This window comes from Watersipora subatra, chromosome 6 (genome assembly GCF_963576615.1).
Source record: "Watersipora subatra chromosome 6, tzWatSuba1.1, whole genome shotgun sequence".
In the NCBI taxonomy this organism is placed as follows: Eukaryota; Metazoa; Bryozoa; class Gymnolaemata; order Cheilostomatida; family Watersiporidae; genus Watersipora; species Watersipora subatra.
This window is the reverse complement of record NC_088713.1, coordinates 43,660,878-43,686,435: the sequence shown is the minus strand read 5'-3', so window position 1 is coordinate 43,686,435 and position 25,558 is coordinate 43,660,878. Positions and strand designations below refer to the sequence as shown.

Here is a 25,558-nt window from a genome sequence, read left to right as displayed (position 1 = left end):
CTCACGCTGACCTACATTCCGATCTCCGCTGACTCTCACGTTGACTCCCAAGCTGGCTTGTCAGTGCTTCCAACACTAATGCTAGCGTGGTTGCTGCCTTTTGTTACACTGTTTGCAACAGACTCTAACTTTCACCGTTTCCAACTCTGACACATACCGGCCCTCAGGTGAAGCCAGACCCTGGCTTAAACATTTGCAGGAATCCGTTTTGATCATCTCCTATCTATATGCTGTTTAGTTTTTGGTCTTTATCTGCATGTCACAACAATGATCATCATCTCAGTTCATTAACATTCATTACGCACTTCTGTATGCTGTCTTTGTTTTGGTTAAGTAGGCTCTGGGGGCGTGTCGTATTGCAGTTTCTCAATACTCATTAGGTGACTCTCCATCCCATAGCCAATTTGCTTCAGGTTGAAGACTGTCGATCACTGCTCTATCAATTTTGAGCAGGTCATTCGGGAAATATATCGCGCTCGCCAAATCATCGTGACAGTCAACCGTATTGGATATATATATACTTGCTTATTATGTTACGTAAGTTGCTTATAATTACTGCCGTCTGCAAGTCCTCAATTGTCGATAAATATCTAGTTGTGTATTTGCTCTAGGATCAAGCTGTAAAGTATATGTTCTTCTTTTTGTAACATTTTTATGTAGTTTTCCTTTAATATGTGTTGATATACGTGTAGAGCTGGATGCTGTGAGCTACTCCCATTTATAATGTGGTCCATCGTCATAAAGATAATCCGTCATTCGCTTTTTCTTCGTAAGGCCTCGTAGCTCGTACTTTCTTTTTGTTGTTGTCATATTCTCAGGCATGTTTTCTCCTCCAAGACTTCCGTATTGCGATTGCATGTCGCGCGACAGTTCAGATGTATTGTCATGCGCTGCCGTTGTTGCATTGTTGTCTATCGCACCTGGGTGTTGTTGGTTTGTCTGTAAGGAAAATGGGTGCATTAGATCTAGGTATCGGGTTGAGAAAGTCTGGTCGCTATATTTCCTGTTCATCTTTGGTTGCGATAGATAGCGTCTACTTCTTTGTTTGAAATGCATATTCATTGCTCGCCAATTGTAGTACTTCTTGTATATTTGTAGATTCAGCAGTGTTACCTCCGGTGTACAATCTTTAGATTGGGGGAACTTTATTTCTTCAGGTAAGTCCAGTATTAAATGTGGGTGTGATCTGGCACAATCTTCTGTATGGCATAGCATGGGATTGACTGGATATACATTTTCTTTTCCAATTAGGCTGCAAATCAAAATGATTATGGCCGCTACAGCAATCAGTTCTGCCATTTTTTCCATAGCGGTTGTCAGTGTTTCCGTCCTATGTCTTGTGCTAAATTGAACAATATTATGCTTTGGCAAATGTTGAAACTCAAAATAACTGTCTTCATGGCTCTTTGGCGCTTCTGATGCATGCTTTTCTGTTTGGCTTGTTACTTGCTGCACTGCGTTTGTTTCTGTTGTGGCAATGGTTTCTAAGTCTGGCTGCTCTACTTGTGGCTGAAGAGTTGTCTGCTCTATTTGTGGCTGAAGAGTTGTCTGTTCATTCTGTGACTGATGAGTTTTCTGCATTTTCTGTGGCTGGAGAGTTGTCTGTTCTATCTCTAGTTGAGGAGCTGTCTGCATTTCTTGGTGCTGATGAGTTGTATGTTCTACTTCAATTGCAGCACCTCTAGGTTTCTCTTCTGCATGGACTGTTGGTATATGAAGGTCTGAGCTTAGATTGTTTACCCCTCCTGTCCTATTAGTGTCTTGACCTTTATGAGTACTGAGAGTGTTGACAGCCCTCGGCTGGTTTCTGATGTCTCGGAAGCGCACCATGCGATTTTGTTGGGTCATTTGTCCTTCTGGTGTAGAGTTGGCTGCTCTACAAAAATAGTGCTGATGACCAATGCCATTGCAGTTTCTGCATATGGGTCTGCCATCCATTGTGAACTCTTGACCCACATGCTGGCGATGATGTTCTCTTGCTGTTTGCATCTGGTTTTGTCTCCATGGTTGCCATTGAGGCGCTCTTAAGAAGTTGGCGTTTCTTTGATTTCTCCAACGATTATCAAATCTTCTGCCTGGGTAATTTCCTGCCTGGCCGTTTTTATAGTTGCCGTGGAATTGTCTACCCATTGGCTTATTCCATCTTCTGTCTCTCCAGTTTGGGTTGGCTGTTGCATTACTACTGTAATTTTTAGCTTGCCGGTACCAGTTGTTATTATTATCCTGTCCATGTCTGCTCTCTGCTACTCTCTCAGCTTCTCTCAGCTCCAGGTTTTTCAGGCTTTGCTTCATTGCTTCCATCTGTTCTTCCAGTCGTATGTCACGATTTACTGCGCTAATATTTGCGTGTGCTGACTCGTTAAGTAGAATAGCATTTGTCTTTTCCATCCTTTGCGCTGCTTTGAAAGCAAGATCCGCTGTGGTAATACTAGGGTTGTTCAGCAATCCTCTTTTGAAGGTCACTGGCAGGCCTCGGACAAATGATGATAGTATTATCTGGTCTAGCGCATCAGCATTCATGGTGGGAAACAGTCTTTTAGCCATAGTAGTGATGCTTGCATAGTACTTGCCAACACTTTCAGACTCCTGTTTTACTCTGTTGTTTAGGTCTACTGAGTTAGCTATTCCATCTGTCACTGCAAATTCTTCAGCGAGTTCAGCTGTGAGTATATTGTAATCTTCTTTAATGGTTGGATTTCTCGCTATAATATTGCGATAAGTTATGAGAGCGCCTTCGGTGAGATATAGTGGGAGTATTTTTCCCCAATTTTCTTGTGGAATACTTAAGGCTTGGCAGTTCAGCTCATAATTGTCTGTCCATTCACTGAAGGTGGTTTCTGCTGAGGGTCCATTTGAGAACTTTTCTACTTCAGGTAGTCTTGTAGCTACATTTATTATGTTTGTAGTTTGCTCATCTGCTCTTTTCATGACTTGTTTCGCTGGTAGTATTGGTAGTTCATGTATTTGCTTGGCAGGCAGTCTATGTGTTTGTTTGGCTTGGTTATAATTTAGGAAAGAGCTGTCAGGTTCATAGTAAGGCATCCACTGCTCTTGCAGTGACTGGCTGTTTTGTCCGTAATGCTTCTGGCTTGCTGTATTTGGCCAAAGTGTTGATTTATGCATCTCTTTTTCCTGATTACCTCTTCTTCTCAGTGGCATCTGTGGCTGGTTATGTTCAATCTGACCTTCTGGATGGTGCAATCCCTGTCTCAACTTTGATTTTTGCTGTGATTTGCTGCATAATCTTTCTTCATCTAGCTCTCGCTGTCTTTGTTCTTCTAGCCATGCTGACTGCTCTTGTTCCCTCCTTTCATATCTTGTTGAATATGGCTCTTGTAGGAGTTGTCTCCTCTCTTGATATGATGCTCTGCCATGTTCTTTGTCCACTTCAGCTATGGGATGTTGTTTTGATTTAAGTATGCTTTTCTTTGGTGTTATATCGGGTGAGTAATTATAACGCATTGCTGCTCGAGGCTGATAGCATTCTTCATCTACTCTTTCCTGTTCTCTGTGTTTCTGCTCGTAGCGGGTTGGCTGTTCATTTTCATGCGTGTTCATTCTCTCTTGTCTGTAATTTTGCATTGGTTTGTAGTTGTCTGCTGCCTGGCTCATGAAGTCCTGATCCTGCTTGTTTGCTCTGCTACGCTCCATTTTAAAATAGTTTCGCTTAGTCCTGTGCTCTCGCATGTTTGGTTGCATAATTCTACATGTACAGTTCTCTTCATCTGAGCTTTTTTCCTCATTGCTAATTGACAAGGCATCTTTCATTGGTGTGTACTGATTGGCGCGGGGTATTGACTCCATTCCCTTGTAACTAGAAGCTGGGGATGATTTATACCTCCGAGGTGGTACTTCTTCATTAATTGTGCAAACATTTAAGGGTGACGACGGTAAGTTAGCATGGTGTCCGTGCTCCATTGTTTTCATGTGTGCTTTGTAGCTAGGATGTTTGGTTCGAGGATCCTCATCACTGAGCGTGTCATGGGTCAATCTATAAAGCCAGTCGTTGTATCTAGCTTGCGCTGCTGCCTTACCTCTGGCTGTAGTATCACTTTTGGGTGGTTGTGCTAACATGGCTCGCTCTGAGTATTCCTCATCATCTTTACTAACTTCTGTTGCAGGTGCTCTGGCTATTGGTGACCGACGTACTGCAGGTGTGGAAACAAGGGGATCTGTGCAGTTGCACTCATTTCCGTATTCGTCTCGATAGAAAAATGTCTCAGCATCTGAATCGACATTCATCTGTAGCCTCGGTCTCATAGGCGTCTGGCTTCGAATAATATATTCATCATCAGAACCGATCTCGCTGTCTACAGCTTCTTTATCATGTGCCTTCTCGTCTCGGCTTTCATCTTGCTGAAGGAGCTCTTCCTGTTGCTGTAAGTTTTCAGTAGTCATTTCGTTGCCCTTCATTTTTTCTTCAGCTACTTTTTCTGCTGCTGATTCTCGCATGTTTTGCGTCTCTTCTATTTGCGCATCGTTCCTGCTCCTTTCATTTCTTGGAGACTGTACTCCGATTAGATATTTGGCTGTCTCTCGTAGCCGGCTCATAATGGCATAAGCTTAATATAATATGCAAAAGTATATATCAAGTATTCAAAGCAGTACTAACTAGTTGATACAGCTATTTTTGTTTGGTAATAATACCAAAAAGAATGTTTCTAGAAGAATGAAAGATAAGTAGCGCAAATATATCCAAAGCTAGATAATTAAATCCAAAAATCTTTTTTAATTAAAAATATTCGAGTCAATCTCGGGTTTCAAGCTCCACTTTGTCAGGGGAGAAATTTATGATTGAGTAATGAACTTATTACTATTAAATATTTAATATTTAATAGTAATAAGTTTGTTTGTTTGTTTGTTTGTGTGTTTTCTCTGATAGTAATAATATTATGGTTCTATGGTTCTATGTGTAATGGTTAGCCTCTGGACCTTGAGTTAAATTTCTCCCAAGACAAATTTTGACCGCAGACAAAGTGGCACTTCTGCCCCACAAAAATCAGACTGCTGCTATAAGGCCAAATTGAAATAACAACTCAATCAATGAAGATGGGCACTCCTTTTAGTCCTAGTTGCAATTTGTTTTGACAGTAGCTCGTTATTGCAATGATGAGCCCCAAGTATCAAGTTCAACACAAGTAGTATTGAGATGCACAGCCTACTACTGATTGTAGGCAATTATCTAATAACAACAAAAGTGTGCCAGTGGTTTGTTCTCAAGTGTCTGCAAACTCTATTTTCCTTAACAGATCAAAAATAGCAATGCTGTCTAGCCAAAGCAAGCAAAAATAACAGTACGCTTGTGTAAATGTAATTAGCCCTATTGGTTATGGCCTTTCTAGGTTTAATAGTTACGTGTCTGCGATGTGTGTAGTGAAGCGGCATGTAGCAATGGCTCCTTCTGCTGGCAGGGGGCTGACTGTATTCTATCTTCTCAGGGCTTAGTAATTTTCCTGGCTTCCCAACTCCTGGGGAAAATCGCTCTGTTGTAAGTTTATTCTCCTCAATAGGGTTATCCTCTGCAGGCTATCTGCTGCAGGCCAATAGAGCTTATATTAGCCTCCTTCTATGCGCCCCTTTTCTATTTGGCTTGTTGCGCTCTGCCTTTCTCTGGCTCGCTGCCAGTTGCGCTCTGCCTTTCTCTGGCTCGCTGCCAGTTGTGCTCTGCCTTTCTCTGGCTCGCTGCCAGTTCCCCCATGAGAGTCTGTTGCAAACAGTGTAACAAAAGGCAGCAACCACGCTAGCATTAGTGTTGGAAGCACTGACAAGCCAGCTTGGGAGTCAACGTGAGAGTCAGCGGAGATCGGAATGTAGGTCAGCGTGAGAAGCTACATAGATAGGAGGCCGAAGCATCAGATATGACAGCTAGGAATGCATGATTGATTGAAGCGCTGACAGGTCAGCGTGAGAAACAGCGGGGATAGGAATGCATCAGCATTAGATGCACTGGAGCGTTACGAGGACAGCATTATAGTAGCTTTGAAGCATTGCCACCCAGCTGCCACAAACAGCATACTAAATCATGTACTGATAAAAATATCAAGCATATGAGCCCTTTAACGTATTTAACCATTACAACTGATGAGAGGCATTAACAAGCGTGATAGATGTACTCCCAATTATGATTATCACCATTACGCATGAAGGAGATGTATGACCATCTACGAATCAATTATAATTGTCACCACTACATACGAAGGAGAACAATACACCACAAGAACTACCCATTATTATTTTGCAGAGTGACAACAAGCACAAGCAGGGACAGATATTCATCAGACCATCAACCGATAGAGTATTTACAACACTTTTATATGTATAGCTTATCTCATCATTTATTATAGAGAAAATGACTTTGTGAAATCATAATATAATTGCGCATGAATTTTAATGTTATGAAAAACAAAAAAAGTTATGTAATAACTGTAGAATGCATCACATGAAATATGAATATCTCTTTTGCCTTATGTTAGATAGATAACTATATGTGTAGCTGTCTCAGGATGAGTATTGTAGCAAAAGCCATTGTTTTTAATCAGCTAGTGATGGTTTTCAGGTTATGGCCATTTTTGTCGAAAATATCGACTTAGTCTCTTAGCTTATTGACTTGTTAGCTTATTGGGATTCCCAACATCGTCATGGAATCCCAAAAAAGATGACGTCAGATATTAGCTGTCAGAAAGGAATGCTGGTTGACATCGGAGTTACTAAAAATAGACATTACAGGAATGTTAAAAGATACGCAAGAATGAACTGAGGCAGCCAATGAAACTTGTCAACAATCAGAGAATGAGTATATAAGGAGGAGCTGGCAGCAAGCCAAAGCATGGGGGAACTGGCAGCGAGCCAGAGAAAGGCAAAGCGCAACTGGCAGCGAGCCAGAGAAAGGCAGAGCGCAACTGGCAGCGAGCCAGAGAAAGGCAGAGCGCAACAAGCCAAATAGAAAAGGGGCGCATAGAAGGAGGCTAATATAAGCCCTATTGGCCTGCAGCAGATAGCCTGCAGAGGATAACCCTATTGAGGAGAATAAACTTACAACAGAGCGATTTTCCCCAGGAGTTGGGAAACCAGGAAAATTACTAAGCCCTGAGAAGATAGAACACAGTCAGCCCCCTGCCAGCAGAAGGAGCCATTGCTTTGTCAGGGGAGAAATTTGTGGAAATAAGAAATTTGAAAAATAATAAAGATTAAGACTTATTAATATTAAATATTTAATATTTAATAGTAATAAGTTTGTTTATGCAGTTGTTAAGCAGTTTGTTAAGCATGTTAACCAGACAAAGACTTGGGAGGCTGCTAAGAATTTCTGTTTGACAAATGGAGAAGACTTGGTGACACTGGGTACTCTGAGCTCTGCTATTTGGTTATCCAACCTAATTCTGAACACTCCAGGTTAGACCCTTTACCTCCTGATTGAAGTTTTTTTTACTCTGGAAAGTAATGAAGAGTGTATTGGACCCAACAATAGCAATAAGCATGCACCACGAACAAAGTTTTACATCAGGATTTAGTAAACTTAGAACTTAGTAAATTATTATTTTGTGGTTGAGTAAACCCACACCCAGTTATACCTCTACTTGCCTTATCATATCAATCCTTAAACATGCATTATATATCTTTCAACAAATATTTACCATACAGCATGAAAAAGGTTCTTTCTTGTTTCTGAAGTTTTTTGAAGTGAATTAAGTGGTTTGATTTTCAGTAAGTTAGAAAACTTATCTTTATCTCCGTATTTGTTTTTTAACATGAAAATTACTATGCTTAGTCATTTGGTTCTCTGTCTCTAAAGTGAAATCCAATAAAAGCGTTTTTACTGATTACAACTTTATTAATTTATCTTTTTACCGATAATTTAGTCTTCACACTCTTATACAATGAAGTTTTTTATAAATACGTTAAAACATCTGTAGTATGTATTAAATAAGTCTCGTCGAGGAACATGATTCTAAATTTCACTGTGTATTCTTACAGAATTGTTTGTTCCAGCAGGTAACAGTTTTATATGCTAAACAAGTTCAAGAATAAATTAATTTCTCATATAGAGGATTACATGTGGTATATTATCCATTTGTTTGTATGCTGTGTGTGACTAACTTTAGTATGAACTTGCAGTGGCTTTGCTAGGGTATTAAAACACAGCTTATAAATAGTGGCAGGTAATGTAGTAACCTGCCACATGACATCAGCCTTGCTGGCCCAATGCCAATGTATAATTTGAGCAAGTTAGTATCAGTTTTGCTAAACTTGCTAATAAAAGTTGTGAGAGCAATCTTTAGTGATGTTTTTCCCAAAACTTAACAAGTCTAAAAATAAACTAACTTCTCATATAAATGATCAAATGTGTTATTTTACCTTTCTTGTTTTCATGCATAAAAGGTTTAGTATCTTTAACAAGTGAGTTTTGCAGTTCCATTGAAGGACATTAAAAGTTTTATTAAAATAATATCTGTTAACAGTAGGTTTTCTTTAAAATTGAGTTGAATGTCCTGCGTTGCACAAGCAGTAAAACAGTTAATAGACAGCGGCAAAGATGTGTAGTTGCCATTCGGTAATTTTAAGAAGCTAGTATCCTTATTGCTAAACTTACCATTGAAAGCCTTGAAAGCAAGTTTAGTGATGTTGTGCATAACACAGCGTTGTTATGCATATTTTAATCTCGATAATGACTAACTGTTCAATGACTCCAATACATCTCATTTACTTTAGTGGGTTGGCTTAGCGCTTTGCGAATGAGAGGTTTTCACATCAAATCCTCAAGGATGTGGATGTTTAGATGTGGATGCAAGTGATAGATTTGAATTTGATATAACTTGACACATAGATCAAAGCCGAAATACTAACTTACAGACACTGATATTTATATATATTGATAATACCGGCTATAGAATTGCCAAGTGGTTATTTGATATTATTTTAATTATGTAATAATGCCAACTGTTGGTATATTTAAATTTAATCCACAAACTTTGAGGTATGAAGCAAGAAAGACTTTGGATAGGAGGAAGAAAAGAAGGCAACACATGGTTTTGGAAAGGAAAGGAAATTGAGCCGATTAACTTTGACTACTGGGGATCCCACGAACCAAACGGAGACGGTGACTGCCTAAAGTTGCTGTTCATTCATGACTTCAAAATGAATGATGAATCCTGCACGCTAGCCCAACCGTTCCTTTGTGAAAGATTCAGTTGTGATTATAGCTATCACAAATAGAAGGTTTATAATGAGTTGATGGTTTTGTGTGAAAATGTTGTAAACTTACTTTGAAGAGTTTATGTTCTGAGCAGAGTGTTTAATGACACGCAACATTATCCTATAGACTGAGCGTTTAGGTTACCTACCAACCTTTTCAAGCAAGTCATAAAATTAACTTACTCCCAGCTTGGGAGCAAAACCACCAACCTTGCTTGTAGTTTAAAGCATGTTTATGTGAAATCGTTTCGGATTGGCTCAAACTATTACAAAAAACTGACAATTTATCTGACTAGCTACCAAAGTCATCAACCAATTTTTAAATAAAATGTTGTTGTATGTTTTATGTTGTCAATAAAACTGATAAATAAATGTATAAATTTACTTTTTACATCTTTGTTATATTCGTAAACATAAATGTAGAGTCTAGATGAAGTCTGGGCACAAAGTACGAAAATAACAGCAGAATTTGCAAGACTCATATTAGTGCAAATCAAGTTTTTTTATGAACTGAAGTTATCTCCTCCAAAACATCATATTGCATTGGCTACGAACAAATAAAATTTCATGCTGGTGCTATACTGCTCAGGGAAGCAATTTATCAATCATTGTGAACACAAGATCACGAGAGAAAGTCTGACCCTTCTCCAGTCACTCTATATTGATAGGTGATTACCTGTTTCCTAGGCATCCATGCCTTAACTACAATGTATTAGTATTAGTAACAATAACATTTAGTGGTCTATTTAGCCTGTGATTCGTTATTCCTACACGTGTTGCAGCATGAATCTATAACACGTCCTTCTTTCAAGACCACAACACATAAACCAAATTCTACTGCCAATACACTCAAGGCTCACCCAAGCCGCCAAGCGTAATAGCTTTTCATGGCCAAGTCATCTTTGACTCACACGAATAAATGCATAAACTTGAAAAGTTGTAAATTTGATGGTGAAGCAGTCAGTACAAATAGACAATAAAACACTCTAGAGACTGGTAATGCAACATTATTTATGGTTTTATAGTTAAGGAAGCAGTGAGAACTTGCATGTAAAAAGGGTCTACCAGCCAAGCTTGTTCAACAGCAGATGCATTTGTTCAATTTAGGATGAAAACTTTTATGATGTGCTCCGTTCTGTGTTTCTTATCAAAGAATAGTATCTGTGAAGCCTTTGAGTTTGATATTGAAGAGAGGATCTGTCGGCTATTTGACTCACCTTTGCTGGCAGCTCAGAAATACTCTTTTTCTTCTAAGGTTTCCTTTGAGGGTTAGTAGATACTTAGTAGAAACACAAAATTTATGTATTTACATGCAATTATTTCCTCTCTCAATAAATGTTCAGATAAGTTTTCTAGAAATGCATTAGAGAACAACTTTAGCAGTTTGAAAACATAGCTTCAAAGATTTAAAGATTTTGCTTTTCTCTTCTCTATTCTTTTATTTAATCGGTAAAAAACAAAACTTACAAATAATGGTTACTATGTTGCGCAGTAATAATTTTAGATGCAGTAGTTCTATTGCATTTGATTAATGAATTTCTAGCACACTTACAAATCTAAATTCAACTTTAGCTCTGTAACTTGTAGTAACATTCCTTTAAGGCTTCCAGCTGTTCAACAAAAACTTGCTCTTTTTTCTACTCTCGTTCCTTTTGTCAACATATCACTGCTTTTTACTTTATTTTTAGCCACATTTTAAGACAGGTCATCTTTGCAGTTTTTTAATTATTTAAAACTATTTTATATGTAATTTTTTATTTTTCTCTTTAAGCTAACGTTGATTGCCCTCCAGAGTATTATTTCAACCCTCACTCTCCGACATGCATTAGACACGTTAACCATAAAAAGAGTTAGGAGGCTGCTAAGAATTTCTGTTTGGCAAGTGGAGAAGGATTGGTGACACTGGATAATCTGAGCTCTGCTACTTGGCTAACCAACCTGATGTCGACCATTCTAGGTATGAACTTTTGCTTTCTGATTGTGGTTTGCTTCATTTCCCAAAGTTTTTTACATGAGTTTACTGAACACCACAGAAACATCAAGTTTTAACCATGACAGAAAATATCAACTAAATAACTTTTTATTACTTCAACTTATTAGTTCCTTTCAGTGACTGATTCATTCTCTTAAATTCTACATATAACCTGTTTATCCAGTGTAACCTGTTAGTCCCTGTCATTTAACACTGCAACCTGCTGTCCTAGGTCAGATTTTAGTTTAACTTGCTACCTTTTGTCAGTTACTGGTGTCAAGTGTTATTCTTTGTCAGATAATAGTGCAGTCTGTTATCTTTTGTCAATTTCCACTGCAACATGTTATTTTCGATCAAATAACAGTTCAACACGCTAACCTCTGTCTATTGCCATTAGGTTTATTTGGTCTTGCTTATAATGTTGGCTGACTCCAGATTATTCAACTTAAGCAGGCAACTGACAACAAAGGAGTCAAGTTTGTCAAAATTAGCATCAATATACAACTGCATATTGTAAAGGTTTTGTGCAACCTTCACTTTCCTCTACTAGTACAAGACTCGGTGCATGAGTTTATACATATATTTTCTGTTTAGTTCATAAGTTGTACAAGAATGCTCAAGTAACAGTCAATGAACATGCCCAGAACAGCTCTGCTCTTTTACACAAATGTTCGAGTTTATATAACTAGTAAGCTCCGCCTTCATTCTACTTGGCTGGACCCGGCATGGCTCAGCTTGGCCTGGCTTGACTCGGTCTTGACTTGGCTCGGCCCGGCCCGGCCCGGCTCAGTCTTGACTTGGCACGGCTCTGGCTTGGCTTTAGCTTGGCTTGGCTAAATGTAAGGGGACGCCATCCGCCACACACTCCCCCCATTGACGACTATAAGGTCTCCAATGGAGACCTTATAGTTGTCAATGGGGGGATGGCCCCAACTCCTCCGCTGGAGGAGGTGGGGCCCCTCCAGCGGAGGGGCCCCACCTCCTCCAACAGTAGCTGGTACTCAGCCCTCCAACTGTCCCTGCCGTAAGACCGTCTGCATTGTCTCGGCAGCCCTCTGTACTCCCTTCTGTACTACCCTTGTGTCTCGAAGTATCTTTTGGTTTCTTTGTTTAATAGTATCAGGTATGGTCTTCTATAATAGTAGTAAGAAAGTTGAAACTTCCTAACTAGCTGCCTTTTCCATTAATATTGTAGACTGAGCAGCTCTTCTCATTGCTAGTAACTTCACACTATTAGCGTTCTATATATAATATTAAAAGGTACAATACACACTGCCTGTGATGATAGTACGTAGCTAAAAATCTATTTCTTAAAGCTATACAAATTTTGAGAGCTTATATAAGCCATATTTTAAAACCAGGTCAGGTAATAATATTAGCCTTTAACTTATTAAAAGAAAGCAAACCAAGGTCTCAATAAAGGTAAGGAGTATAGCGTGAAGAAGTTCACAATAGTGTCACCATTAGACGAGTAGAGAAAATAGAAAGAGGGTCAAAGAAGAAGGATATATAGAATCCAGAATGCTTTCCGGTAAGGTAAAACTGCTTTAGAATGATAGAAAGGTAAACAGAGTCAGAAGCTGTTGTAAGTTGTTTAAGCCACACCATACTGCTTAGTGTCATACTATTTAAACAGAAAACAAAAAATCAACAGCCATACTCAAAATTTTGCCATCATAAAACCAGTTTTATGATGGCAAAGTACAAAACAGAGAACTTGTATATACAGTGAAGCTTTTAGCTGATGAGTGTAAGTGATTCAAAAGGACATTTGAACACATGATACATCAAAAGTAAAAAGAACAATATATATAATGTTTTGTTTAAATGACAAACCAAAACAGTTGGTGAACCAATCATTAAAGGATTAATTATTAATTATTTGAGTAGCATTAGGAATTGACTCGTATGGTTAATTGGAAAACATATGTAATTCATATCATTGTAGCAAGTTAAAGTACGAAACAGAAAACTTTCATATAAAGTTGAAGATTTTAGCTAATGAGTGTAACTGAGTGAGAAGGACATTTGGACGCACAATACACCAAAGGTAAAGGAGACAGTATAGATACTGTTTTGTTCACATGACAAACCAAAACAGTTGGTAAACCAATAACAAAAGGAATATGTTCAAAGATCGAAAAAATAAAATTTAAACTAACCAAAGAACTATGCTTGCGAGACTCACACAAACTCTATGGAATGATGTAGACTTTCTGCACTTACTACAGCATTAGAGAAACCTGTAGCTAGACTAGTAGCTGTTGATATTTTCAACAAAAAAGCAGGTAAGATTAAGAGTTGGCTGCTCTCATATAATGTGAATATCTTCGAACTTGCGCTGCGACTAAGCTAAATAACTTTAATGTTTTTTCCTACTGAGAAAACAGCCCATCTTCAAGGAGAATGTTTTAAGCTCTAATAATCTAACAAAGTGTTGAAAGCATCAGACTAGCAATCAGACATCAAACATCAGGTCGTATAGACAGAATGATATATAATGACTATGATCTTCTTACAACTTACCATTAAGTCTCCAGACAAATTTCATCATTGTCTCCCAGAGTAAGTGTAGTCTTTTAACAAGTAAGTATAGTAACACAGAAAGACTAGGCAGGACCATGATGACTCCCTGTTTACTGAATGACTAGTAAGGAATGATTAACTAACTAGTCGTGGTTATTGGCCCGTATGTTCCGCTACGTATCAATAGAATCAAACACAACTAGCCTCTAATAATGATGTAAAGATAATGATGATAAGATTGCATAGCAAGTTGCTCTAACAAATGCTTTCAAAATTAAACACTTTCACGACTGAGTGAACGCGGGTCTGGATTTGCTGCAAAAACAAATACCGTAAAACCTCTAATTGAATGCCATGGTGCTCTATTTTTCAACCTTTTTCTCATAGTCAAATAAGGTGGTCAAATAAAGTTGGCCATCAATTAGAGATTTTACAGTATATTCTGGTATACCAGTACTTTTCAAGGCTGGTTCACAGTATCTCAGCATTGATGCCACAATACTTTGGTGATTTTCTTTAATAACAATGTTCACACTATCACAAACCCATACACTTTTGCATCACCAAATACGCCGTGTTGTTGTGTTCTCATTTTCCTTTTTAATTACTCTCAGAGAAGCTTCATTGTTGTCGCGTGTTTAAATCAAATACTAGTCTTGCAACAACTATTTTAAACAGAAGTAAATAAATCATGCGATTTGTGACAGCAAAGTGCCATTGCGAAATAGTGCACATTGTACAGGCTGTCGTCCATGTTTGGCTAATTATCAGAAAAGTTTGACAGCTACAAACTTTGTCGACGTTTTGGTATTGCTTTGTTGATGCTGTCGGTTCATGGCGCACATAGTCGGCAATGAACACTGAAAGGACAACTCCTACATATGGCGATATACTATGAACCAGCTTTTAGGCATGGATGCTATAGCAAATTTATTCTTTAGTTAACCTTTGACATGGCTATGCATTATGGGGTTGAGTGTGTCTAACTAAAATTCTAATAGAAAGTTTCAAAAACTTACCGAAATATTATGAAATGGCAAACAAATTTTTTTCAAATAATCATACTTATCATTGGAATTCATAAAGAGTCTCATGCAAACTAGGTTACTTATTTGGAGTTGATCACTAAACAAATGCATTGAAAGTAGCAAGCTTGTCTACAAGCTCACAGTGAACATATAAAGACCTTATAATTCGAGTTGCAATTACTTGAAGATCAGAAATTATTTTCATTTTACTAAACTTGAATGCATTTTTGGATTTTATCAAAATATTTAAGAACGTGGTAAAAAGGTCATTGCCTTAGCTTGTATCTTTGCTACAAAAAAATGAAAGGTTCGCTTCATGCTGGATTTGATCTCAGAACCTAGCGGTTCCCCAGGCAACAACCTAACCAATTAAGCTACGCAAGATGCAATGGATTCGTTTGGCGATATGTCGCCTAATTCATATAAGTCGCCATCTTCATTAAAATACGCACAGCCTTCTGCATTACGCAGTCACTAAAGATTGCTCTCACGGCTTTTATTAGTAAGCCTACTAGCTTACTAAAATTAGTTATTGTTAGCGTGTCAGGCTAATGGTAAGTGGCAGGCAACTACGTTATCTGCCACTTATAAGCAGCTTTTAAATACTGGTATATACAATATTATATAGATTGTATATATATATGTATTATATATATGATAGTCAATGTTTGTCTTTCGTTAGTCTTTTGTTTTCTGGCATAGCTGTGTCCAGTTATAGCGATTTAAATCTGGCGATGAAAATCCGAACAGTGCTAAAATTGACACTCACGACGATTGCAATTGACAGCAGACGCGTGAACCCAACCACGAGGCTGCGCTGTTTTTATCATATTTAGGTAGCTTATCTACGGCATCCTTAAAGCTTATCGCCCTTAAAGTAAATATTTGTATGTACGTTTTGTTATGAATTAACTTTACCTTTTCTGTTTATTCTTCTTTCAAAATTAGTTTTAAAGCCATTTTAAAGTCCATTAGTTATTTTTTATTTGTAATTTTCATATGTGCCACTTCTATTTCAAGTGTTCCATTAAAGTGTAACTGTAGCTGCACAATTTTAATCTTGGATTTCCAGCTATTGCAAAGGGTAATTGCTAGAAATTGCAAAGTTAAAAAATGTTCCCATGGATATTCTCGAGTAAGAATTGCCTCTAAATTCTTTATCAGTTCGGTCATATGGCGTACGCTCGTGCGCTTCACTGATGCATTTAATTTCGATATCCGTTTTACATTTGTGCTAGTATCGAGAGGTACCAGCACTGACATTTTCAAAATTTTGATGAATTGCTTTTGCAGCAACCGTAACTTTTTTTATATACACACTTGTGTGTAGTCATTGTTACTAATAATTCAACATATTAATGATTTTTATTCTGTTTTATCAGTTTGTTTTATTTGCATCAGTATCGAATCACTTTTCATTGTAGTTATTCTAACAAAGCAGACTTTATCTAACCATTACTTGCCAATTGTTTCACTATTAAACACCTTTTGTACGAATTTTTGTTTTTCTCTTAAACTGTTTAAACAGCGCAAAACACTTTGTTCATAATATGAAGTTTGAAAGTGATGATGGTAAATGTTGTACATGTTAAATAAAAATAAGTTTTCTGTGCTAAGATTTTTCCATTACGTGTGCATTCAGCTAGTTGATTCATAAAACTAAACAATGTTTTTAAGATTTTTTGATTACGCCGTCATTGTTCATAAATGCAGACAATGTTTCTAAAAAGCCTTCTTTACTATTATAAGAGCCATGCTTCTCTGTCCATCATCCAAAGCCATACTTAGAGGCTAGGAATAAATAATGCATCGCGCAAGAGTTCAACCTTTATATCCAACTTTACATTCAAGAGCACTACTCCACCACACTGCTGCAATGCGGAATAATTGCGCAGATAGATATTCCACATCCCGATACCTCCCAGTGCACCCGACTGCCAGAGTTCCGTTTGCAATAAATATTAACTTTTCCATTTCAAAACACGGATCATTTAGATGAAGTTTGAAATGAATGTTTTGTTATAGAATATTGATTGCTGTGATAAAAATAACTATTTAATCTATTGAATTAAACTATTGATATTACCACTATTGATGTCACCCCTATTGATGTTACTACTTTATAGATACCAATATTGATGTTCCCACTATTGATGTTACCACTGTTGGTTGCACCACTATAATAATTGAAGTTACCACTATAGATGTTTCCACTATTGATGTTCCCACTATTGAAGTTACCACTATTGATGTTACTACTGTTGGTTGTACCACTATAATAATTGAAGTTACCACTATTGATGTTACCACTGTTGGTTGTACCACTATAATAATTGAAGTTACCACTATTGATGGTACCACTGTTGGTTGTATCACTATAATTATTGATATTACCACTATTGATGGTACCACTGTTGGTTGTACCACTATAATAATTGATGATACCACTATTGATGTTACCACTGTTGGTTGCACCACTATAATAATTGAAGTTACCACTATTGATGTTTCCACTATTGATGTTCCCACTATTGAACTTACCACTATTGATGTTACTACTGTTGGTTGTACCACTATAATAATTGATGATACCACTATTGATGTTACCACTGTTGGTTGTACCACTATAAAAATTGAAGTTACCACTATTGATGGTACCACTATTGTTATTACCACTGTAAATCATTATTAAATTAAATTTAATAATCATTTAAATTTAATGAATTTAATATTTAATTACAATAATAGTTATAAAATACTGAATAAGCCACAGACTATTAATAAAGCCGTGAAATGAAACATATAGTCAGCCAAAATAGCAATTCATAGACCAGCAGAATAGCAGAAAAATACAATAACGGAGCTCTTTGTACACGTTCTACTCTGTAATAAAGATTGCTAGGTTCTGCACTTCTGCAAGTTTTCGTCTCATTGTTTTTTTCACTTTCACTCACTTCACCTTTTTCTGTACTTCCAATAACATTTTGGCTGTCCTCTAACTTAAATTTGTTTCACAGAAAAGAAGATGAACTCCCATAAATGAACAAAGGTTTTGCACGGGTGTTTAGCACAAAGAATAGTTTTATAATTGCAGTGTCGACTATTTAGTCTTTACTCAAGCTAAGAATCAGTTGTTATAAAAATTTGTATAACAACTGATTTTAGAATTTTTTTTGGCAAGAAGGCTGAACAGCCTTTTATTTTCTGTATGTTCAATATTATAAAAAATATTTTTTGATTCATTTTTTTTATATTAAATTTTAGTCTTTGGAGTAAGGTTTAATGTATTTAAAAGTGAGTAAATTTAAAAGATTTAGAAATGTCTTTCTAAAAAATCCAGAATAGACCTTTCTGTTAGAATTTTAGGTAGACACACTCAGCCCCATAACGCATAGCCATGTCAAAGGTTAACTAAAGCATAAACTTTCTATAGCATCCATGCCTAACAGCTGGTTCATAATATATCGCGGTATGTATGTCGGAGTTGTCCTTTCAGTGTTCATTGTTGACTATGTGAACCGTGAACCGATAGCATCAACAAAGCAATGCGGATACGTCAACAAAGTTTGTAGCTGTTAAACTTTTCCGATATTTTGCCAAGCATGGACGACAGCCTGTACAATGTGCACTATTTCACGATAGCAATTTGCTGTTACAAATCGCATGATTTATTTACTTCTGTTTAAAATAGTTGCTATGTTAAACAGAAGTGATGAAAAATATACTTACTATCACGTGGCTGATTTATTTTCTAGAAGTTTCTTCTAAAGTTTCATAGAGACAATGATACTTGTAGTCTATATATATATATAAATCTAAAATTTTGTCGCCTTTTGTCATCATCTGTTCTGATGCCTGCCTGTCCAGCTATAGTTATTAATCTCACAATGAAGAGCTCATTGCGTGCTAGATTTAAACTCACAGATTGCAACAGCAAGTTTCAAGCCACAAATTTAACCATTGAGCTATACATTCCTTAACAATCTATTGCTCTTATCATATACCGTATGCACACACATACACGGTGCAAAAGTGCATGCTAAATGTGCACTTTTGATTATTACCTAATATTACTTTTTGCATTTGTTATTTTTGAAATTGTATAAAAACTATTTCTTTGCTTCCATTACATATTTTTTAATATGCAATTTTTAATTTTGCCGTTTCAATTTCACATGAGCGTTACACCTCTATTTCTGATTTTTCGTAAGATTCTATTGTTAAATCTGTAAAGGTCAATACTTTTCACACGAACAATTGTATTATCTCGAGTAAGAATAGCTTCTACATTCTCTCTCCGTTTGGTCAGACAAAGTACCAGACAAAGACAGTACGATATCTCATTTTTACATTTGTGCCAGTATCGAGGGGTACTAGTATCGTCGTATTCAAATTTTTGGTGGATAGCTTCTGTCGGAACAGTAACCTTTTTATACATGCACACTTCTGCAAACTAATTGTTAATTCAGAGTTTTTGTTTCATTTTATCCGTTCGTATTAATTGTATCATTACCAAATCATCTTTTATTGTAATCGTAGCAAAATATATTTAATTTAGCTATTACTTGCTAATTATTTCACATTTACATTTAACAGTTTTATAGTTGTTTTATTTTGTTTGTTATGTTAAAAATAGAATGCTTTGATAAAAAGAAGTGACAAAATTTATAAAGACAGAAAGTTTGTTAGCTGAAATAAAGTCAAACTTAAGTGAATAGTAATTTATTACAATTGTAACATATCACTGCAGCAAAATTACAGTTACTTTAAAAGTTAAAAATGGGACTGCTGATTTTATGCAATAGCCGTCACTGCTGGGCTTTAGTTCTTCAATTATATTTAGTGTCTCACTATGACCTTTTAGCATCTAATAGTAAAAGATGAGTTTGTACCTTATCATAGCCATTACAAGTGAGAATATTTTAGGTCTATATACAACTAGTTGTTTGTTTGATAACCTGCTGTCATCATCGCTTGAAAGCTAGTCTTAAATGAAATTAGATTATTTTGGCATGTACCAATAATGTCCTTAGTGCAGAAAGTTTACCACAAAAAGGGAGTACTAACATACATAGGTAATATAATTATAAATTTCAATCGCCTTTTATTCAGTAGAAAAAAACTCAACAGCCAGCTGCACATTGATTAGAAAGTATCAGGTAAATTAAAGTAACATTGGATTTCTGGGAGGCTAAATTCTCTTAGAATCATGTTACACCTTTCTACTGATTCTGAATCTCTGGTCCAAATGCCTGGATCTTCTCTAGCCCGACTTTGCCAGCTCATATTAGCAACTCCAGCCTGACTATCATAATCTAAGGTTTCACAGGCAATGTCCACCAAATCTCCAGGAATATCTAGATAGTCAAAAACTTTAGTAACTGTTCCTCGTCGGTCACTAACTAGGTTTTCATATTTAATCGGTTGGACTACTATTCCATCATCCAAAGACTGTAGTACAGTTGTGATTTTAGCAACCCACCAAAAACATCCCCATTCTACTAGTTGTCTTGGTTTTACTTTGGTAATGACCTTTTTGCAAAAGTGATGATCATAACCATTTGTAAAAGCTGTGACATTAGAAGGCTGGAACCACCAGTCATCATCGTTTGGATCACGCATAAGAGACTTTAGTTCCTTTCTAGTAAATGCATTGTTTCCGAAGACTCGGTCAAAAGAACTTGCAGAAGGACGAACTTCTCTGTAAGCAAAGAGAAATTTATGATGAGGAAAACACTTAGTGATAACTTTTATTGAGTGCTCATCCATGTGCATTCCTTTCCAAAAGATTGAGCTGCCCTCTGGTGTTTTTCGTAAGTACATTTTTATAGTAGCTTTTAGCATCTTTCTGTAGATCTCAGTTTTGGAGAAACTTTCAGCGCTGCAGTATCCATGGTCACCGTACAAAACACTGTAATACATCACTTGTGGTTCTGAAAACACAGTCCATCCTGGGAGTTGGTTAAAAACCTGAGCCCAAGCGGTTGAACCGCATCTGGCTGTATGAAACATCCAAACAACCTTCCGATCATTCACATCAATGTTTTTAACCAGATCATAGAACACTTGGATCGGTAGAACAATCAGATGGGTTGTTCGTTGTGTTTGAACCAACCAAGTAAAAGGATGTGACCTCACATTTGGTATATCGCAGTCAACTTGTGTAAATGTTGCCTTCTTAGAAGTGATTGATAAAAGATGGACACGACTGTCAAGTACAATTTCTGCAGGAGCAAATCTTTCATGGACGGTAAAAAAGGTCCAAGGACGAGTTATCCATGAGGATGGATTTCTCCAGATCACTCGAAGAACTTGAGCAGGCTGATTCCATGTTTCATCATTTACCGCAGATCTTATTATTGCTTCAGTCCCTACAAAATTTGAAGTAGATACTTCCTAACTAACTGTCTTCTCCATCAATATTGTATACTGAGCAGCTCTTTTTATTACTAGTAACTTCAGACTATTAGCATTCTATATATAATATTAAAAAGGTACAATCAACTCTGGTTGTAATAATAGTAGAGCTGCACAATGATCGCGTTAATGAAACGATTAACGCGATAAATACAAACACATGATTCACCGAGTTGAGTCAATTAAGCTTCAAATAAAATACTACCGAGATGGCGATCATTATGTACCCCCTTTGTATTGTTCAATGTATAACACTGAAGTAAATTCTACTCAACAAGGATAGACAACTCCCAACTCAAGAGCGAGTTCACACAAACTTGATGAGTCAATAAACAGACTTGTGGGTGAGCCGATAAACAGACTCGAGAGTGAGCCGATAAGCAGACTCGAGAGTGAGCCGATAAGCAGACTCGAGAGTGAGCCGATAAACAGACTCGAGAGTGAGCCGATAAACAGACTCGAGAGAGAGCCGATAAACAGACTCGATGGTGAGCCGATAAACCGACTCGATGGTGAGCCGATAAACAGACTCGATGGTGAGCCGATAAACAGACTCGATGGAGAGCCGATAAACAGACTCGATGGTGTCTGTTCTCAACTATTACACCCTAGCAAGCCAAGCGCAATAATTCTTGATGTTCGGTCAATAGCACTTATAGTGAATGCAGCTATGATACGCTGGCTAATATCACAATGCTAAAGTCAGAAACAGTGACAAGAATGTTATACCTATTTGCTTTTCAAACTCAAGCAGAGCTTGTTTGTAAAGAACGCAGTATCTTTATTGGTGTTATATCTCTCAGTACCAAGCAGTAACACACCAACAATGATCAAACTGGCAGGTTATATAGCAATCCCAAGAAAAATCCACAATTGATTGGCTGCACAGTAATCAGGTCAACCAATTCCACAATAACATATTTCGAATACAAAAACGATAACATTTGTCACTAACTAATCACGCAATTCGAGTATTAATAATTTTTTTAGTGTTTGTATAGTAACATGCAAATCTTAGAACAATATGGTAATAAATGGTTAACATAAAAAAATTGTTAGTATCACACATACATACACTCTACATTGAACAAGTGTTAAGCGTGCGCCTTATAAATGACTATTCAAATTTTTCTTAATTGCGATGAACGTAATATAGATCCGTTGAGTTAGCAATTTGAAGCTGCCGGATTATAGGCTTAGAAAAGACGTCATCAACTCTTACGCATTCTGATGTCTACAAATACGGGTACACACTGATTGACAGCTCATTCGCTTTTACAAGTGTCAGGGGAGAAATTTGTAAAAATAAGAAACTAAGAAATAAGAAAGATTAAGACTTATTAATATTAAATATTTAATATTTAATGATGTTGGCAGTGATAATAAGAATAGTTGATAATATTTGAATTTTTTAAATTGATAATCTCAGAAATGAGAATAAAAAAACTGTATTGTTTTTTTGTGTTTTCTCTGATAGTAATAATATTATGGTTCTATGGTTCTATGTGTAATGGTTAGCCTCTGGACCTTGAGTTAAATTTCTCCCAAGACAAATTTTGACCGCAGACAAATTGGCACTTCTGCCCACAAAAATCAGACTGCTGCTATAAGGCCAAATTGAAATAACAACTCAATCAATGAAGATGGGCACTCCTTTTAGTCCTAGTTGCAATTTGTTTTGACAGTAGCTCGTTATTGCAATGATGAGCCCCAAGTATCAAGTTCAACACAAGTAGTATTGAGATGCACAGCCTACTACTGATTGTAGGCAATTATCTAATAACAACAAAAGTGTGCCAGTGGTTTGTTCTCAAGTGTCTGCAAACTCTATTTTCCTTAACAGATCAAAAATAGCAATGCTGTCTAGCCAAAGCAAGCAAAAATAACAGTACGCTTGTGTAAATGTAATTAGCCCTATTGGTTATGGCCTCTCTAGGTTTAATAGTTACGTGTCTGCGATGTGTGTAGTGAAGCGGCGTGTAGCAATGGCTCCTTCTGCTGGCAGGGGGCTGAATGTATTCTATCTTCTCAGGGCTTAGTAATTTTCCTGGCTTCCCAACTCCTGGGGAAAATCGCTCTGTTGTAAGTTTATTCTCCTCAATAGGGTTATCCTCTGCAGGCTATCTGCTGCAGGCCAATAGGGCTTATATTAGCCTCCTTCTATGCGCCCCTTTTCTATTTGGCTTGTTGCCAGTTGCGCTCTGCCTTTCTCTGGCTCGCTGCCAGTTGCGCTCTGCCTTTCTCTGGCTCGCTGCCAGTTGCGCTCTGTCTTTCTCTGGCTCGCTGCCAGTTCCCCTGCTCCTCCTTATATACTCATTCTCTGATTGTTGACAAGTTTCATTGGCTGCCTCAGTTCATTCTTGCGTATCTTTTAACATTCCTGTAATGTCTATTTTTAGTAACTCCGATGTCAACCAGCATTCCTTTCTGACAGCTGATATCTGACGTCATCTTTTTGGGATTCCATGACAATGTTGGGAATCCCAATAAGCTAACAAGTCAATAAGCTAAGAGACTAAGTTGATATTTTCTACAATAATGGCCATAACCTAAAATTCATCAATAACTGATTAAAAAAAGGCTTTTGCTATAATACTCATCTTGAGACAGCTATACGTATGGTTATCTATCTAACATAAGGCAAAAGAGACATTTATGTTTCATATGATGCATTCTATAGTTATTACATAACTCTTTGTTTGTTTTGTTTTTCATAATATTAAAAGTTCATGCGCAATTATATTATGATTTCACATAGTCATTTTATCTATAATAAATGATGAGATAAGCTATACATATAAAAGTGTTGTAAATATTCGATCGGTTGATGGTTTGATGTACAGTATACGTGTCCCTGCTTGTGCTTGTTGTTCTTGTTCTAGTCTCTTGTGCTTGTTGCTAGTTCTTGTGATGTATTGTTCTTCTTCTTAGGTAGTGGTGGCAATTATAATTGATTTGTAGATGGTAACACATCTCCGTCATACGTAATGATGATAATCATAACTGGGGGGGGTACATCTATCATGTTTGTTAATGTCTCTCATCAGTTGTAATGGTTAAAGACGTTAAATGGCTCATATGCTTAATATTTTCATCAGTACATCATTTAGTATGCTGTTTGTGGCAGCTGGGTAGCCATGCTTCAAAGCTACTATTATGCTGTCCTCGTAATGCTCCAATGCATCTAACGCTGATGCATTCCTATCCCCGCTGTTTCTCACGCTGACCTGTCAGCGCTTCAATCAATCATGCATTCCTAGCTGTCATATCTGATGCTTCGGCCTCCTATCTATGTAGCTTCTCATGCTGACCTACATTCCGATCTCCGCTGACTCTCACATTGACTCCTAAGCTGGCTTGTCAGTGCTTCCAACACTAATGCTAGTGTGGTTGCTGCCTTTTGTTACACTGTTTGCAACAGACTCTAACTTTCACCGTTTTTAACTCTGACACAAGCATGAAGTGGGGTCCAAGACCATTCGCCCATCGGTAGATCCTATCGGGGACGACAGTGACCCTCTCGGGCTACTGGACTCACTGGTCAAAATCGATTTTTGAGTGCCAGTAGTCTCACCAACCACCTCAGCCCTTTTCAGGGCTATCATTTCCGTTTTAAGGGTTTTGTTCTGCGACGACAATGGTGGAAACTCGGTGTCGTACTTGTCGTCCACTTTTTTTATTACAACACTAACATAGCAGGTTATCACCATTTAATTTGCTAACAAATAAATATTATGACAAGCAACACTTTCGTACCACTTATATACAACCACAACTATTTTGCACTCAACTATGAAAACACAAAGTGAGTCGCTAACATTAAACTTGTTTAAACAATACATTGCACAAGCACCGCGCCGATCTAGCCGTAAGCGGCCATTATGTTAGCTGTTCGAACATGTTTCTAGGTAATCGCAACAAAAATGATTTCAGTATTATTTAATACATGTATCTCATGTCTATTTTTTGTTTAATTTTAAAAACTTTTTAAATGAATTATACATGTATTTTTATTTTTCAAAAAATCACAATCATATGTCATCTTTAGAATATTAGTAATATAAGATTAACACTTTATTGGAACATGAAAGCAAAAAAATGTCTTCCCTATTAGCAAGCGCGTTTCCGTACGTTGTTGGAAGTGTAATCAAGAAAGCGAAGTGCACTAAATGCCAAAAAGAATTTGCCTACCACCACAGCACATCATCATTAAAATATAATTTAACTAATGGGGGTCCTCCCATGTTTTGTGACGATTCTGACGACCCGACGACAGGGATATTTAAAAAGTGACAGACGAGACGACCATTTATCAATGTATGTGACGATGATTGCGTAAGTAGAATTACTAAAGGCACGGCTACACGTAACGAATTTTTCGTTGGTTCTGAGTTCTGGCCGAAATCACAAAAAACGCATAATT

The 25,558-nt window shown here is 37.1% G+C and overlaps 1 protein-coding gene and 1 long non-coding RNA gene across 2 annotated transcripts; one reads left to right on the top strand and one right to left on the bottom strand.

Moving 5' to 3' along the window:
- Window positions 1-402: 402 nt before the first annotated feature.
- Window positions 403-23,929, top strand: LOC137398642 (uncharacterized). Its single transcript, XR_010978984.1, has 4 exons — window positions 403-537; window positions 1,099-1,157; window positions 4,122-4,379; window positions 23,535-23,929. It is a non-coding gene; the product is annotated as an uncharacterized lncRNA (long non-coding RNA).
- LOC137398786 (putative mediator of RNA polymerase II transcription subunit 29) lies at window positions 1,331-2,971 on the bottom strand. Its single transcript, XM_068084963.1, has 2 exons — window positions 1,447-2,971; window positions 1,331-1,342 (listed from the first exon to the last, which is right to left on the bottom strand). The coding sequence occupies exons 1-2, from the start codon at window positions 2,926-2,928 to the stop codon at window positions 1,331-1,333; spliced, it is 1,494 nt and encodes a 497-aa protein (XP_067941064.1). The 5' UTR covers window positions 2,929-2,971.
- Window positions 23,930-25,558: the final 1,629 nt, after the last annotated feature.